Source organism: Puntigrus tetrazona, chromosome 14 (genome assembly GCF_018831695.1).
Source record: "Puntigrus tetrazona isolate hp1 chromosome 14, ASM1883169v1, whole genome shotgun sequence".
Lineage (NCBI taxonomy): Eukaryota > Metazoa > Chordata > Actinopteri > Cypriniformes > Cyprinidae > Puntigrus > Puntigrus tetrazona.
In genome coordinates this window covers 13,154,061-13,169,576 of record NC_056712.1, presented here as the reverse complement: position 1 = coordinate 13,169,576, position 15,516 = coordinate 13,154,061, and the positions used below count along the sequence as shown (strand labels likewise).

General features: G+C 39.2%; 1 protein-coding gene across 4 annotated transcripts in view; it reads left to right on the top strand.

Annotated features, from left to right (window-relative positions):
* The window catches only part of LOC122357294 (synaptopodin), a 48,465-nt gene extending 34,233 nt beyond the window's left edge, over positions 1-14,232 (top strand). For 3 of the 4 annotated variants that reach the window (XM_043256610.1, XM_043256609.1, XM_043256612.1), the window contains exons 2-4: positions 142-1,365; positions 7,361-9,270; positions 11,587-14,232. In XM_043256610.1, coding sequence (XP_043112545.1) covers positions 1,170-1,365; positions 7,361-9,270; positions 11,587-12,330 — 2,850 coding nt within the window. In that variant the 5' untranslated portion in view covers positions 142-1,169 and the 3' untranslated portion in view covers positions 12,331-14,232. Of the gene's footprint in view, positions 1-141; positions 1,366-2,310; positions 5,080-7,360; positions 9,271-11,586 lie in introns of those variants that run through there. The other variant, XR_006252449.1, reaches the window with a different exon arrangement.
* Positions 14,233-15,516: the final 1,284 nt, after the last annotated feature.

Sequence of the window (15,516 nt, the reverse complement as noted above, 5' to 3'; positions counted from 1 at the left end):
AAAAAAGAGGAATATTTCCTTCATGAGGTTTCTTACCTCATCTTCTTCAGAATTAAATGTTAATGTTCTGTAGAATATTTTTTTTATGAATGCATTGGAATAGTATATGTTGACTGAGAGTCTGCATCTTGTATGTTTCAGGAAGTAGCAGTTGAGAGGAAAATCACTGACTCGTACCCTGGCAGCAGCTGAAGTTCATCCAGTGGCCTTTCATTTCAACTACACAACTAGAGGTTAAGACATTAAGCCCTGTCTGGATATACCATATACTTGCCCGAGGAGCCTCTCTGGACCAGATCTGAAACAAGCAAATAAACTATATGTTTGCTCTTGATGGCGGGTTAGAGATCATATCACTTGGCTTAAGCCACCCAGAGAGATTTGATCAGTAGTACAGGGATAAAGAATGAAAACTACAGAATCCATCTGTTTAAAATGCAAACATATGGAGTGAGCACAATAAATCTCTGCTTGAACGTTTAGCAACTACAATAGCTGCAGTCAGAACGTTTGGACGACCTTTCGGCTGAATGTGTTTTTTCATGTGCTAATGAAACGACAGGAAAGCACCAAGCTCTGCCCTTCATCTTGACATTGTTGAAACGCTTTGAGAGCAAGGGCTACGCGTGCCTTTTAAAGAAACAGTCTGTCTCGGGGAGATTGCGATAAACTCGAGGGATGTGTTTTGGTAACTCAAAAAGAAAGACAAATATCTGGATATAAGATCGAAAACAAACGCAAATAGAACAGAGGATAGTCTTTGCCGTATTTGCAAAAGAGCATATCCCACTTGTGAAATTTTCTTGGCACTCTTCCATGGGAACTGATCCAGAGTGCAGGGAAGTACCTCCAGGGAGGTCTTGTTAAGAGTTTGAATAATATTGTGTGGATTGAAAGCAAAAGTACATTTCTCAGCTCATCTCTGGGCGGTAGCGCATCTACCCCGAAGGATTACCATGAAGAAAACGTCCAGCAAAATGTAGAGCTTTAGTTTGACTTTGATCCTGCTTCTGATTCTTATTTCTTCACAAATCGGGAAGCATAAAACAAAACGGGGATCCCAAACATACGCCCCAGCTGAGAAAAAGAAAGCTTTTTATCACACTCAAGCAAGCGTGCCGGCTAAAAGGGGGCTCAGCGAAGGAAAAGTCGAAGTGAAGCAGGCTGGGATGGAGTGCAAACATGAGCCTGCTAGAAGAGGGGACAGCTGGGGTGGACCTACCACTACAACATCCTCCACCCTCAACAGGACTGGAGCAAACACGTCCCTGGAGAGACACAGTACTAACATTTTGGAGAAAGAAGACCACTGTGGGGTCAAAGAGAAGCCAGGCTTGACATCTTGCCAGATGGAGCGGAAAACAAGTAAATATTTTCCTCCGTATTTCTTTTATAGCGCTGAATCTAAAGAACATGACATAATATACATTATTCCTCGGTTGTATAATATGTAAGGAACAATATACAGATCGGCATTCTGACTAGACTGCATACTAAATAAATGAATGCAAACACTGAGTTTATTAAACTGTGGTTGTGATCTGATGAAAAGCTAATAATTAAAACATTAAAACTGATTGCAGAATGTTGCCATTATCCAAGAATCAGATTTGAGTATTCATCGAGTTCATCATTTAAATGGATAAGCATGTCACTTCAAAACAAACAAATAAAATCAACAATAAAGCAATTAATATAAAACTATTTTATTAGTTTAACTGTATGTCATGTGGCCATAAACTGATATTGTTAAATTATTAAAATATTTGCTTAAAATCTCAGCAGGACTAATATATTAAACTCACAAAAAAGTTTGGGAAAACCTATTGCACGATTAGAAACGAGATGATATGGTGCAATGACAGGCATGAAACTATGTAGGGAATTGTTAATTATAGAGTTAACAATTATACAGTCATTATACAGTGTCTTAATACTGCAGAATGTTGTGATCAACCAATTAGAGTTAAGTATTCAGTAGAGTCATGTTATAAATGTAAATAAATTAGTGAGTCAAGACAAATGTATTCGGTTTATTTTATGGTTACACCTATTAGTTGCTTATTAGTATGCATATTACTATTTTAGATGATATTTTATTAATGAGGTTCGGGAGGAGCACGATCAGATCATCTGTCAATTTGGCACAGGTGTAGCTTGTTTACTTAATCATTCTAACTAGCTCATTACGTGTGTATAACTAGCCTCAGCTGACTTACCCCTGTACTACGTGTTTCTTGCATCACTCCTCCACCCCAACTCCTCACTCTCAATCCAGTTTTCATCCCATGCTTAGGATAGGGGGGTTCTATGGGTTTGGGCTACATTCCTCTATCTTACTACATATTAATAACTATTAATAAGCAGAAAATTACAAATTCAAATGTCGTTATTAATAGTTAACAAGTGTTACCTATTCTAAAGTGTTACCAGATGCTTCTATCCCTTAAATGTTTAGACATCAGTTCTTACTAAACCCTCAGTGACACATTTGTTTCCTCACAGACACAGATGAGCTGTACAGTAATAGCTCTTCAGTTCATACCCACTGACCATAATGCTCAAGCTGTGGGTAATGTTATCTGGAAAGAATGCGTAATAAGGTTTGCAGATGACCAGGCACCCATTGCAAGTGCAGTAGGCAGCAGTTCACACCAGTGACTGTGTGACAGAGGGGTTTTGCAACCCCGCTGATGAGAATTCAGATTCATTTCAGGCGGTCCGAAACTGTTTTTGCCGAATTCAAGAGGTTGCTGTGATGTTGTTACAGCTTTGGAGTGTGCAAAATGGCGAGAGGGGAGGATGTGGAAAGGCTGAGATGGAACAGCTAATTCAGTCACTTTATATTGGTTTCATACCGTTCCTAGGAAGAGACGCTGAAGTAGTTGTCAGCATTTTCTCTCTTTTCCTTTAGTTCTCTCTCTCCTTGTATGGGATTGATGTCGCCACACAACATCATGATTTGATGAGATGAATGTTATGCTTCTCTTTCTTGCATCTCCAGATGCTGATAGCATCAAATTGGAAAATGACACAGTGAGATCCAGTGAGATTCTTTCTCAGAATGTTTTAGAATTTTAATTCTATACTGTTTTGGGTATTAATTAAAATTGTGAATTTTTAGAATTTGAACATGAACTTTTATTTCTACAAACAGCACAAGATTGCATTTTGTATCTTCTCAAATCATGCTGGAGATGATGATTGCCATGTTTTACACAAACGTTTGTGCAGTTCATCCAGTTTAGTGCTGCTGTCGTTAAAACACTTAAAGTGTGAGTGCTTACACAGTCAAAAATATTCTGAAACTGATTTCAGTTGTAATTGATCAACTTTGAATTGTTTTGCTAATATAATTTGTAGTGAATTTCTTATTACCACTGTATATGATAAATGCATTAATTGATTCAGCCTGTCTCTTTAAAGCCATATACAGTGAAGAAAAACTGACTGACTTAAAATCATGACCCCCTTGACCTCATGCAGTTTGTCCATAAACTAATTTGAAACTGTTAACTTAAATTTCTTTTGCAAATGTATATGAACGTATGGCCACAACTGTATGTTCTATAACAATGTAGCATGTCAATTACAAGGCTTTTTTCAGCATCAGAACTGATCTGTAGATGCTCTTTTGTGAATGTTGTCCTACTTTAGAGTAAGATAGCAGCGTCTCCAAGAACAGGTTTTGTGGACAGTGATGTGTAATTGCACATTTTTGGATTTAAAATTCTTAAACCTTTCTGATCTCATCACTCTTCACATACTCGCACACATTTCCCAGTGGAAAACTGTCATTTTATCCCATCCTCCCAGCAAACCATAACATCCGACAGGGGAATCTGACCTTTGATATACAACCCTATGTCTGCCAGGTCCCCAAATCCTCAAGCTGTGAGGGAGTTTCCCTCATCTGTCTGAACTGAGAGCCCACATATCATACGCAGCTCAGTGCCAATGAATGGGAACATGAATATCATTCCACTACTTTTTATGTTTGAGGAAGTTCCTGTGTTTTCCTTCTGTTAATGATAAGTTAAGCATGAGGGTTATGATTCAGGTATGATGGATAAGCTAAGCAAGAAAACCTCTGTGGTCTAAACTGAACTCCACCCTTGAGGCTCAGGTGTCCATCCAAGTGTTTGCCTCATGGCTCTCTCCCTTGACATCCAATCCTCTGAAGGAGCTGACACATTGATTCTATACATGACACTAATGAAATGTGGCCACTTAATTTGGCGTGGAACAGAATGTGCGGACTTACAGATTCTGTATGTGGTAGTTTAAGTTCATCCAAGGCCATAGCAGACATAAATATGATCAGTACAATCATAATCTCTGGTAAAAATGGTCAGCTAAAGGGATAGTTCACAGAAAAAGAAAATGTCATTATTTTATCACCCACGCGTAGTCTGAAACCCATGCTTTCTTCGGTAAAACACAAATGGAGATGTTTTGCAGAAAGTCAAGAACTGCCAGCCTCAGTCACCATTCTCTTTCATTGCATGTTTTTTTTCCATTAAATGAAAGTGAATGGTGACTGAGGCTGTCATTTTGCTTCTACTCTAAAAAGAAAGTTTTTAAGGTCATAAGAATTTAAAACAACATGTGGGTGATATATAATGTAATATATATATGCTTTAGAGAATTGCTGCAAAACCACTGCAAGAGAAACATTTGTCCAAAACCTCATAGTTTCTGACTAAAGCCCTTGTGACAACCTCCCGCGTGACAACTAGCCCCGCTTCTCAGGTCTATTCTGTATCCAGGCTTTTTGCTGCCGAATTCGCAGCGTACCAAACCAAAAAAAACAGAGGAAACAAAGTCTGCCAGGAACGTCACACGGCATAGCCATCCTTTAAAAAAAGCAAAAGGGAAGCGCAAGCCTCGTCCAGTGCCCCAGCCTGCCCGCCTCATGCTCGATGCGCATTTGGAGCGCGCAAGAGATCATCATTCGCAACGACACGAAATCCGATCCAGGCTCTCGCTGCTAAAGGGGGAGTGGAGGAAACACATGAAGTTAAATTAGAAAAGCTCGCGAAGCAGCAACAAAAGAGACTGTATTCAGAGTTAATTAAGGTAAGAAAAAATTAGCTCGACCCGGTGATTCTGGAACTTTAAAAAACGGCATTTGCGTAATAAAACGCTTAGATCTCCGAAAAGCATGTGCTGAAGTTCTGAGTTTGGATGACATAGATCGTTCAAATTATATAATGTGATGAATCTTCTTTAAGGCGAGAGGAGAGCAATGTTTTGCTGTGAATGCGTGCTGTTTTAAAAGACCAAGCAGGCTGGTTGCCACTTTGAGTTGCGGGCAGCAAGTTTTTGAATGAAAAGAACAACATTGCTATGAAGTTAAAAGTGGCAAATAACTTTTGCGGATCTCAGACATACAGTTTTTAATGTTATTTTTGATTGTATTCTATATAAAAAAGCCTAAAATGTGCTTCATGTGGTAAAACGGTTTAATTCTAGAAATTAATAGTTAATTAGTTACCTAATCAACCTAGGTTATTTTTGCACGTTACCACATTTTATAGTGTAGCCTATTTATTTAATAAAAAGTAGAACGCAGTCAGTGAGTGAAGTCATAACTGTATTAACTATTCTGTTGAGGCTTTGACATTACAGGGACATTTATAAGAATAAGTAACAAAACTACATCAGGTAATTTTTATTTTAGTTATTTATTTTTAAACAGAAAACTATGTATGTTTATGGCTGACTAAAAAACAATAACCTTTGGAACACTTCAAATATCTGTAACACATGAATATCTGTAAAGAAGGAAAATCGAGAGCTTTTTATTTCAGTGCTAGAGGTTGTGTTGCATGGCCTGACTAAATAAAAAGGTGTTTTTACTGTTGGAATGAAAGGCAGATGTACATTATTCATGCTCTATTATAATTTTATGTCATGTGATATTAAAGCTCCTTTGAGTCTGGCACATAAAACAAATGAGATTTAGATTTAGAACACTTTTTTTTCTTTCTTTCTTTTTTTGCCTAACTTTTTAACTTCTATTGTGGCTCTGGCAAGACAAATACCTACCTGCTTGGATAGAGAAAAAACATTCACAAAATTGTTTTCAGGTTTGCTGCCAAGTCTGGGGTTGAGGATAAAAGCTAAAAACTACCTCAGGGAAACCTAAAGTGGTTAATTATTCAAAGGTCTATTAGGGAAACAGATTGTGTTTATGTTGCACAGGTTAACCACGCATATATTGAGTCAAGCCGTACAGCCAGTGATGTAATTGTTAACAGTCTGTTCCTCAGTATGTAATATTGAGGGTTTGTGTTTTAAAAGTTTTGTTCCTTTCCTGATGCACACATTCGTTTGTAGGCAGGATATTTAAGCACACTTGCTTTATTTACTGAAACTTTGATGCCACAGTATATCACGATAGGTCAAAGTTCAAGCATTTAAATGTAGACTTTGTCTTGTAAGTTGATGATGGAAAGGCATGAACCTGTTGGGGTGTCAGCATATAGACTGATGGTTCCTGTGCCTCAGAGAGACTTCTCGAGGCATGCTGCAGTCTCAAGCAGGGAATTTTCTCGGCAGTTGAGGAATGCTAAGGGAGGGACTAAAGACCATGGTGAAGGAAATACTTTCTCCAGCTCGGAATGGGGCTTTTTAGCCCAGTCAATAAACCTTTGCCATTTTCAACAAATAGATGATTGTTTTAACATCTATCTTTGCCAAACTATGAGTAGAACTGCAAATATCAGCATTACAATTTATTTACAGGAGGTTCTTAGAACTGTAAATGTGTGAAAGCATTATACGGTCTACAAAAGTTTGCCTGCAGGCTCCGTGAATCACAGCAAACTGTGAAAAGAATAATTTTGACCACAAATCCTTGAACTTAATGCGTCAGCATTTCTTTTATAAGTCTGTCTGCATAAACGACGACAAACTAATATGATTCATCTTTTTAAGTGGGTGACTCATGGAAGCTAGAATTACTTGAAAGACATATAATACTTTTGACTTTTAAAATAATTATACTCCCATTTGAACACATTGCTACTATAGCTGAAATATAGCAACTAAATAATCATGACAGCAATGGTGACATCATGAAATAAAATGTAAAGCAAGCTAATATTTGCCAAAACCTGTATAATTACTCTCTATAAAAAGCCTGTATTGCCATATGCAACACCTTTTGTATTATAGGCTAAAACAATGAAGTGCTTTTAAAATAACACTTCTCTCCTAAGATTTGTGAATACTTGGTGGGTTGTGTTAAATTTGCAAGCTGGTTTGAGCAATACTCTGCAAATGGCATAGCCGTGAATATGTTATGATTAAAAGTTTCAGTTGATTTGATTGTTGTGTTTTTCTACCGTTGCAGACCTCAGCAGAAGTGCCAGTTTGTCAGAGAAGGAACTGAAGGAGGCACGGACCAAGAGTCAGATCATTGCTGCTCAGCTACAGGCCAATTCCAACTCTAAAGGCGTCCAACTTTTCAACCGGCGCAGACAGAGAGTGAACGCTTTCACACTCGTAAGCGTCGGAGGGGGAGGAGTGGAGATATCTAAGAATGTAATTGATTCATCTTTTGAAAGTCCACGGACATGGGACAAACGGCTCTTGACTGAGGACCAGGACAAAGAGTTGAATCACAGGAACCTCAAGACAGGTCTCACGTGGTCAGCTGACAGAATCTGCAGCACTGGGAGTGACATGGAAGATGCTAGTGAGGTTACACGGGAGGATGTAGCAGAAGAATGCAGCCAAGAAAGACACTTTCTCCCAGTCAACGAGAAGGATGAGGAGCTTTCAGAAGACCTTACAGAGCATGTGAAGGATGAGGTTACTCTTAGAAGTGACAGTAACCCTGGTGAAGATGAAGCTGAAGCCAATGGAGCACACAATAAAGAAATCCCAAATGGATACAGTGTACAGTGCAATGGAAAAGCAGATAAGACGGTGACTAAACAGCCCACCATCATAAATAGAACAGCTCGCCCGTTTTTCTCCCCAACAACAGTAGGATCCTCTGAAGCTACAAGTCCAGTCATGGACATCCCGGCAGCCCATGACTCTACAACACACTCTGAACCTTCAACTTACCCAATGCACCCAAGACCTGTTTTCTCTCCACCACCACCTCCACCTTCATATCCAACTCCTCCTCTCCCCAGCTACTCCAGCCCTCCTCCACCAATCACAGGCCATTCTCCCTCACCTAAGTCTTCTACTTACTACATCCGCCCATATGCCCCCAGGCCTACATTTGTCCCTGAACTCATGAGTGAGAAGAGATCTGTATCTCCCATCAAAACGGGCATCCTCGATGAGGGCCGGGCTCGCAGAGCAACCCGCAAGTCCATGTTCACATTTCAGGAGAAGCCAAAAGTGGCTCCGAATCCCGAGCTCCTGTCCTTGGTGCAGTGTGCAGATGAAAAGAAGAAAAAACCCCAGCCAGATGCAGGGCAGGAGGAGGAGCTGCTGGCGCTAGGAGCCGAAGCCTCAAACTTCCTGGCCAAGGAAGAGGACGTTCATGAGGAAGCTGCGGTGCCAGAGTGGGCCTCGAGTTTGAAAAGCTCCAGAACGCGTGCTAGGATAGAGCACAAGCCTGAGCAGACCCTGACCAATGCTTCAGGAAAAGGAGCCGAACTGTTTGCTAAACGCCAGTCGAGGATGGAAAGGTATGTCCATGACAGCAAGGACCTGAGATCTCCCTCTCCTACCATGTCCTTGCCTCCTTCGTGGGTATATCCATCCAACATGCCCGGTCGAGTGAAGGCTATAGTAAACTCCTCCAATATAAGTGCACAAATATCAAAGACACTTCAAACTCAGCAGGCCATTCAGAAAAAGACTGTCCCTGCCAAAGAGCCAGTGCCTACTCCAGCTCCACCTCCAGAGATACCCTTGGAGAACGGCTGCACTAAAATCGAGATGGAGCTGTCCAAACATCAGCCATACCAGCTCAACTCTTCCCTCTTTATCTTCAACCCAACAAAAGATCCCTACAGCACTCTTCCCAGAGCCGCCCCATCTACTAAACCCGTTGTGACAGCTCACTCCTACTCCAGACAATCATCCCTTCCAACAAGCCCATTGCCATCGCCGTACAGCCAATCTGCCGCCTATCGGTCAGCCCATTGCTTTTCGCCTCCTGTGACGCCCATCGCAGCAGGCAGTGTCAGTTCCCCAGTGTTGTCTTTAGCTCCAGAACGTGTGGCTTCACCTCGCTCTGGCATCCAAGCACCACGTCCCACGTTCTCCACCAGAAAAGCTGGCATCAACCCACAGGTGTGGAAACCCTCTTCATTCTTTTAAACCTTTCCATTTCTGCTCTTCTTTGCTGTATGTACTCTTCAGACCAAAGTATATTGGAAGAAAAGTAAAAAGGACACATACTGAACTGACTGTCCACTTAGACGTAACAAGAGAACAGTAAGGTGCAAAAAATAGGCCTACAAAAAACTTGAAATCTAGTACTCTTGGTCAGATTTGTTTTTGTTGTTTCTTGTTTATTATTGCATGTGGAGGCAATAAATGTCAGGTCCTTTCTGTTAAACTGACTTTAATTGCAATTAAACTGACTTTAATTGCAGATAAATTGAACCTTGCATATTTTTAAAATCAAGACGTTGTAATTCAGTTTTGTGCTTCTGCCAGATATATTTTAGGTACAAAACCAGTGTGTCATTTTCCAACGCTTGCCTCCAAGTTTTCAGGTTGGAGTTGGTACAAACTCATAAGCAGTTTAGCAGATGGTGTCTTGCCTTTTATGATGAAATACAATTTAATCTGAGTAGAGTGATATGAGACCCTCTTCGTGTTATGGCACCCGTACTGTTTCTTAATTAGTTCTGTGTGCTTCTCTTTGATTTATAGTTGTAGTTTACAGCTTGCATGCTGCACAACAGTATGCTCTTAATGTAGTGTGCATACACTACTGTATGGCCAATCTACAGGCCATAACTGAGTTTAATTTAATTTTATTACGACTTGTCGTATGTTATACCTGTCTTTATGCTGGATGTTTAGAAACAATTTGCTTCATTCTAGCTTCTTCTCTTTCAGACTATTTTGTCTACTTTGTTTCATTAAAACAATGAAACATTTTTTCGGTTTCTTTTCTGTCTCTTGTTTTCATACTAAATTATCTTCTTCTGTTGGCTAATCTGTTGAATTTCCTGTGTGGATTTCTTCTTCTGTTTTTCAGCATCCCCTCTAATCAGTTGTTTCAGTTTTCAGTAGTGTGTCCCATGATGAGAATCCCAGGGCGAGTCATTTTTATCTATACACTGGTAACAACAAAACAAAGATATGCGTATCAGAGCCACCCGCCACATGGTGCAGTGACCCAAAATAAAATTAGAAACTTTTTTAACGCTGACTGAATATGTATGTGCCCCGCACATTCCTGGCCTGCCCCCTGAAAATGCACATCTGAGCAGAAACTGGCCCCTGTGGGCTTGAGCTTTAGGCTAACGGCCTGACCTCTGGCCTCCCTCATGCTTGGAAAAACACATTTGCTGGAGGTGAAAGCATACCCAGCAGCCTCAGAAGTGCAAATGCATATCTCAGTAAAGGTTAGTGGTCTTGGCAGCATGTATGCAAGTGATCTGAAGATGGCAAGGTATCGTGGTGTGCTGGGAAACTACTCAGACATTAGACAAGAATAAACAGCTTGATGTAATCACAGTGAGCATGAGAAGGCCTGATATTGATAACCACATATGAAGTTGCATGCAGTGTTGCAGGAGATGTTTTAGATGTTTCATGAGGCTAACCTACCTAGCATGAACTTGGAAAGCTTGGATTTTTAAATAGTTACTGAACATTTGGATCCAGGGTTGTTCTGCTGTTGTTGTATCTTGAGTGTGATGGTATCTTTGTTCCTGTACACTAACATTCCTCGCCATCTAGATTTATAACAAACCTTGCCTAAAAAATGAATCATGTTATGCAGGGCTCAACAATAAGGAAAGTGTGCTGGCCTAGTTTTTGGCCTAGTTGACTGAACTGCCATGTACTATTGGATCAATGCCATATTTATAAATATATATATATATATATATATATATATTATTTAATGGTGTGTGCAGATTTTTATGCCTCACTAATTTTATGCCTTGTTTTGCTGCAAATTATGCTCATTAAGTTTTTAACCTTGTTAGCTAAATAAAATTATCTAACATGATGTCCAGCATTATCTGCCCAGTGAAAGTTAATTTCGCTATCATAATGTCTAACTATTATATATCCACCTAGCAAATGTTTTCAATAATCTCAAAATGTGATCATTTTAATTTAGATAGGTGAATTATATATATATATATATATATATATATATATATATATATATATATATATATATATATATATATATTCTTTTGTATTATATTAAATTATATTAAATATATAAGTAATAAAAATATATTAAAACAATATAACAAAATTTGATCTATGGCAAACAGAAAAATCCGTACTGTTTAGCCCTATTTTGTATTGTTCAGTGTGTGCATGTTTGTGCGTGTACTTAGTGGTATAGAGACAGTACATTAAACTGATGTCTCACCTCTAAAAGTAATCTTTTCTTATCTTTTGTCTTATCAGATTAAGGAGGAGACCCCGGCACCAATCAATAGCCTCGGCTCCACCACCCCAACCTCCAGGACGCCCAACCTCACTAGACGCTACACCAGCCCTGAGGTGCTTTCCAGCGCCGTCTGGTCCCCCAGCAGCCCTCTACTGACCTATACATCATCCAGCCCGATCTACAAGCCCACACCAATCTCTCCCTCAACCCGACCCATCCATAAGCCCCTCACGACATGCCCTTCTCCAAGCCCTATACACAAGCCCATTGCAACCACAGCATCTCCAGGTACCAACTTCAAGCTGACCGCCACCTCTCCTGTGTCTCCACCCTGGGAAAACAGGTGCCAGTCTCCAGCCGTCAGCCAGGACACTAAAGCCAACCACCGCATTTTGGCCAAAAACATCATCAATGCCGCCAAGCGGAAAAACAGTCCATCTCCCGGGGCGCTGGGCGGCCACAGTCTGCCCATGTCCCCGGTGAGCGGCGGGATCATGCCTTACGAACACAAGCCTGTCAGTCCATTTCAGCCACGGATGCTGGGGGCTCAGTCGCCTACCCTTACCAGTCCCTCTCCCACCCGTATGATCCACTCTCCGGTGCGCTTATACAACACCCGCTCTCTGACCGACTCGGACGCCTCGGTGGAGTCTGAGGATTCGGGCCTGCGCTCTCCTGGAGTACGCAGCTATAACACCTGCCCCCGTGGCTGGGCCGGTGGTCTGCAGGTGAAGAGGGGAGGCATGTCTGAAGATCTGTAGGAAGCACTTGATGATTTATAATTCAGCCTGTAGACCAAAGTGTCCCTTAAATATTGAATGTAAAGCATTGTGGATTTTGCAGTACATTGAATACAGTAGAGTATGTTGACTGTGTGATGGAATCTATTGGAATGTTTAAAAATACAGTATGGTTCAAAAGTTTGGGTCAGTAACAGTTTTTGAAAGGGATTTTATTCAGTAAAGATGCCAAAAAGTGACAAAAAGGCTTTTTATTGGTTGTTTAGTTGAATCTCTCATCATTTACTCACCCCACATGTTTACTAAAATCAGTATGACTGGCAAAACAAAATTAAGTAATTGTTCACATGCTGAAATATGACCTATATGTCACTATATTATCTCTGTTGGAGCCTGACAGCATCTGTTCCTATTCATTTTCATTTTTTGTGTGTGTTCTATGGAAGGAAGAATGATTTTATCAAGGTCATATGATTTTGCAACAACATGAGGGTGAATAAATGAAGGCCAAATTTTCATTTCAAAGTAAACTCTTCCTGTAAAATCACATCTTGGTCTCATCTATGCAGCTGTCTGTAATATAATGAAGAAGGCATTACATGGACTCAGAAAGTTGTACCAAAGAAGATTTGCATTACCAAAGATAAAAAGTAACGTGCAAGACTTTTCAAAGCAGTATTAGTTATTAACCTATTTTTTGTTTGTTTTTGAAATCTATAAAAGGGATTGACCCTTTTGCTTTTTTGTACAGTATGTTTTGACAATGTGTTAGAGTATTGGAATGTGAATAGGTCCGACTCAAGTCAAACTTGGAAGGAACTGATTGCTTATTACTGATTGTGAGGTAATTTACTTGTAAAGACAGAATGACACAGCATGGTTTCTATGGTATGAGAAAGAATGGTAGGAAATTCTCTACATTATGTATACTATAAATGGAAGCTGCTGGTGATCTGAAATCCAATAAGGTTTCCATATTAGTTTAGCGCTGACATACATGATGGAAATAAAATGGTCTGATGCACAACGAGAGAGGTCAAAAAATAAAGCATTAGGAAGTTTGTACAGTGTGACTTCACATGAAATGTAGGAATGATTGAATTTCAGTGTTCATTAATGCACCTTGCTTAGATCGCTATTATTATATTTCAGTTTCTCAAGAGGGCAAAAACAGGAGAAGAGAGGATTCTTACTGAGGTTATATATATATATATATATATATATAAGTTAATCTTCACATAAAAGGGATCGAGTAGTTATGGGCTTAGAGTGCTATGTTGGTACAGTACAGTGAGGTAATTGCTTTTTTATATGCATTTGACACAAATAAACATACTTCATGGGGCACTTGTAAGGTTTATCATATACGTAAACATCACCTCTGGCACTGTCAGACTGTCTGCAGCACGCATTTACACCTGACTGGTATACTCCTGACAGTACACACTGTATACTGTGTGGTAAACAGTAACTCACACTACTTAATACCGTATGTTTGAAATTACATATTGAAATCTGTCTGAGCTGATCACTAGCACCGATTTAAGGATTAAGTCTCAAGGGTCATGCACTATCAGTGTACTCGTGTTAACCTGCGCTCAAATATTGGATCACCACACACGAGAAACTCATTCTCTGTGTTCGTGCATCAGCAGATTTCGGAGCGTTTGCATATGGGGAACTTTGATTGACAGGGACATCCGCTGTAAAGTGACTCGGCACCTTTGGTGAGAATAACGTTATCACTTTCAAGGATGCTTTACAAGCCCTGTGTGGTTTGGATTAAGGGTGATCTTATGCATGATTCATCTTACATATACAAAGTCTTTTTAGATATCATGTCTGAATAACCAGCCTCAATATTATCTCTGTCTGTTTTCCTGTTCTGTTTTTAAATTAAGTGAATAAACACAAACAAAGTCATCTTCCTGGATAAGGCCTTCATTTCTTTATTCTTTTGGTGCTAAAATTTCATGAATTTCAAATGCATTTAGTTTTATATAAATGATTTCCTCACTATTTTATTATAAGCATAATATAATTATGGGAAAGGGCTTTAGTTTATGTTCTGAACTCCGTTACTGATATGGTATTTATGGGACATAATATTTTACATCAAAGAACTTAGGATATTATTATTATAATGAACACTACTACTACTATTTTCCCCTTAACCGAGAATTGGTAAATATAGACAAAGTCTTAATAATTTATTCTAGTCTGTGAATTGCATTCATACGCTAGGGTTCAGAAAAAAATTGGGCCTAATGTTTCGTGAAGGCATGACCAGATGCCTGGTCAATACCGCCACCTATAGGACTACAGTGGTAAAATTGTTTAATTTCTAATTTTTTCTTTGCTGCAGATTCAGGATTTAAGTTCAAAAGAACATGTCAGATATTAAACATACAAATACAAATCTAAATGTGAGGGAATGATCGGTAACGACAATACAGTATATACATGCGTGCATACAGTATACGCAACATTCAAGTTATGCAAACCTCATGAAAATATTTTAGCTCTCAAATATAGTTAATTATTAAATAAAAATTAATTCTGTATTATTTCATCAGCACCGCCAACACGGTCACTAGTGACGTCAATAAACACTTTTATAAACAGCCTTTTTTACAACAGAGAATAAAAATTAGAAATAAAATGTATTTTCCATTAAATAAAATAGGCTCTCAGATGAATGTTTATATCCTGTTTATAATATTTACTCGTGTTAATAGGGTAACGTGCTTTACATTCTCTAGAGAGACAATCAGTGCTGCATAGAAGCTGCATGAAAGAACAGCTCCAGTGGCAGCAATAAGCGACGATGAATAACAACAACAACCGGAAGTGACAAAATAAAATAACCTCTCGGCAATTATTTTACATGATTTAATGGTATGTGTGTCCGCAGTTATAGTATTGCCAAAGTATACACTCACAACGAACAATAAAACGATAAGTGAATTGCATAAATATATGAAATCAAAATTAAATGGACAAAGAAAGAATAAAAATGACATGAATTTGAATGAATTTACATAGGAGATATGAAATATGCAAAATACATTCTCTTGTTACAGGGTGGTAAAAGCTTTTGGTGGGGTGGGAAGGAATGGTATACTAAGCTGAATATTTAATATTTAAATAGATTTTTAGAGGTATAAAACAACACACTGTTTAAAACAGAGGTGCCCATTCCTGTTT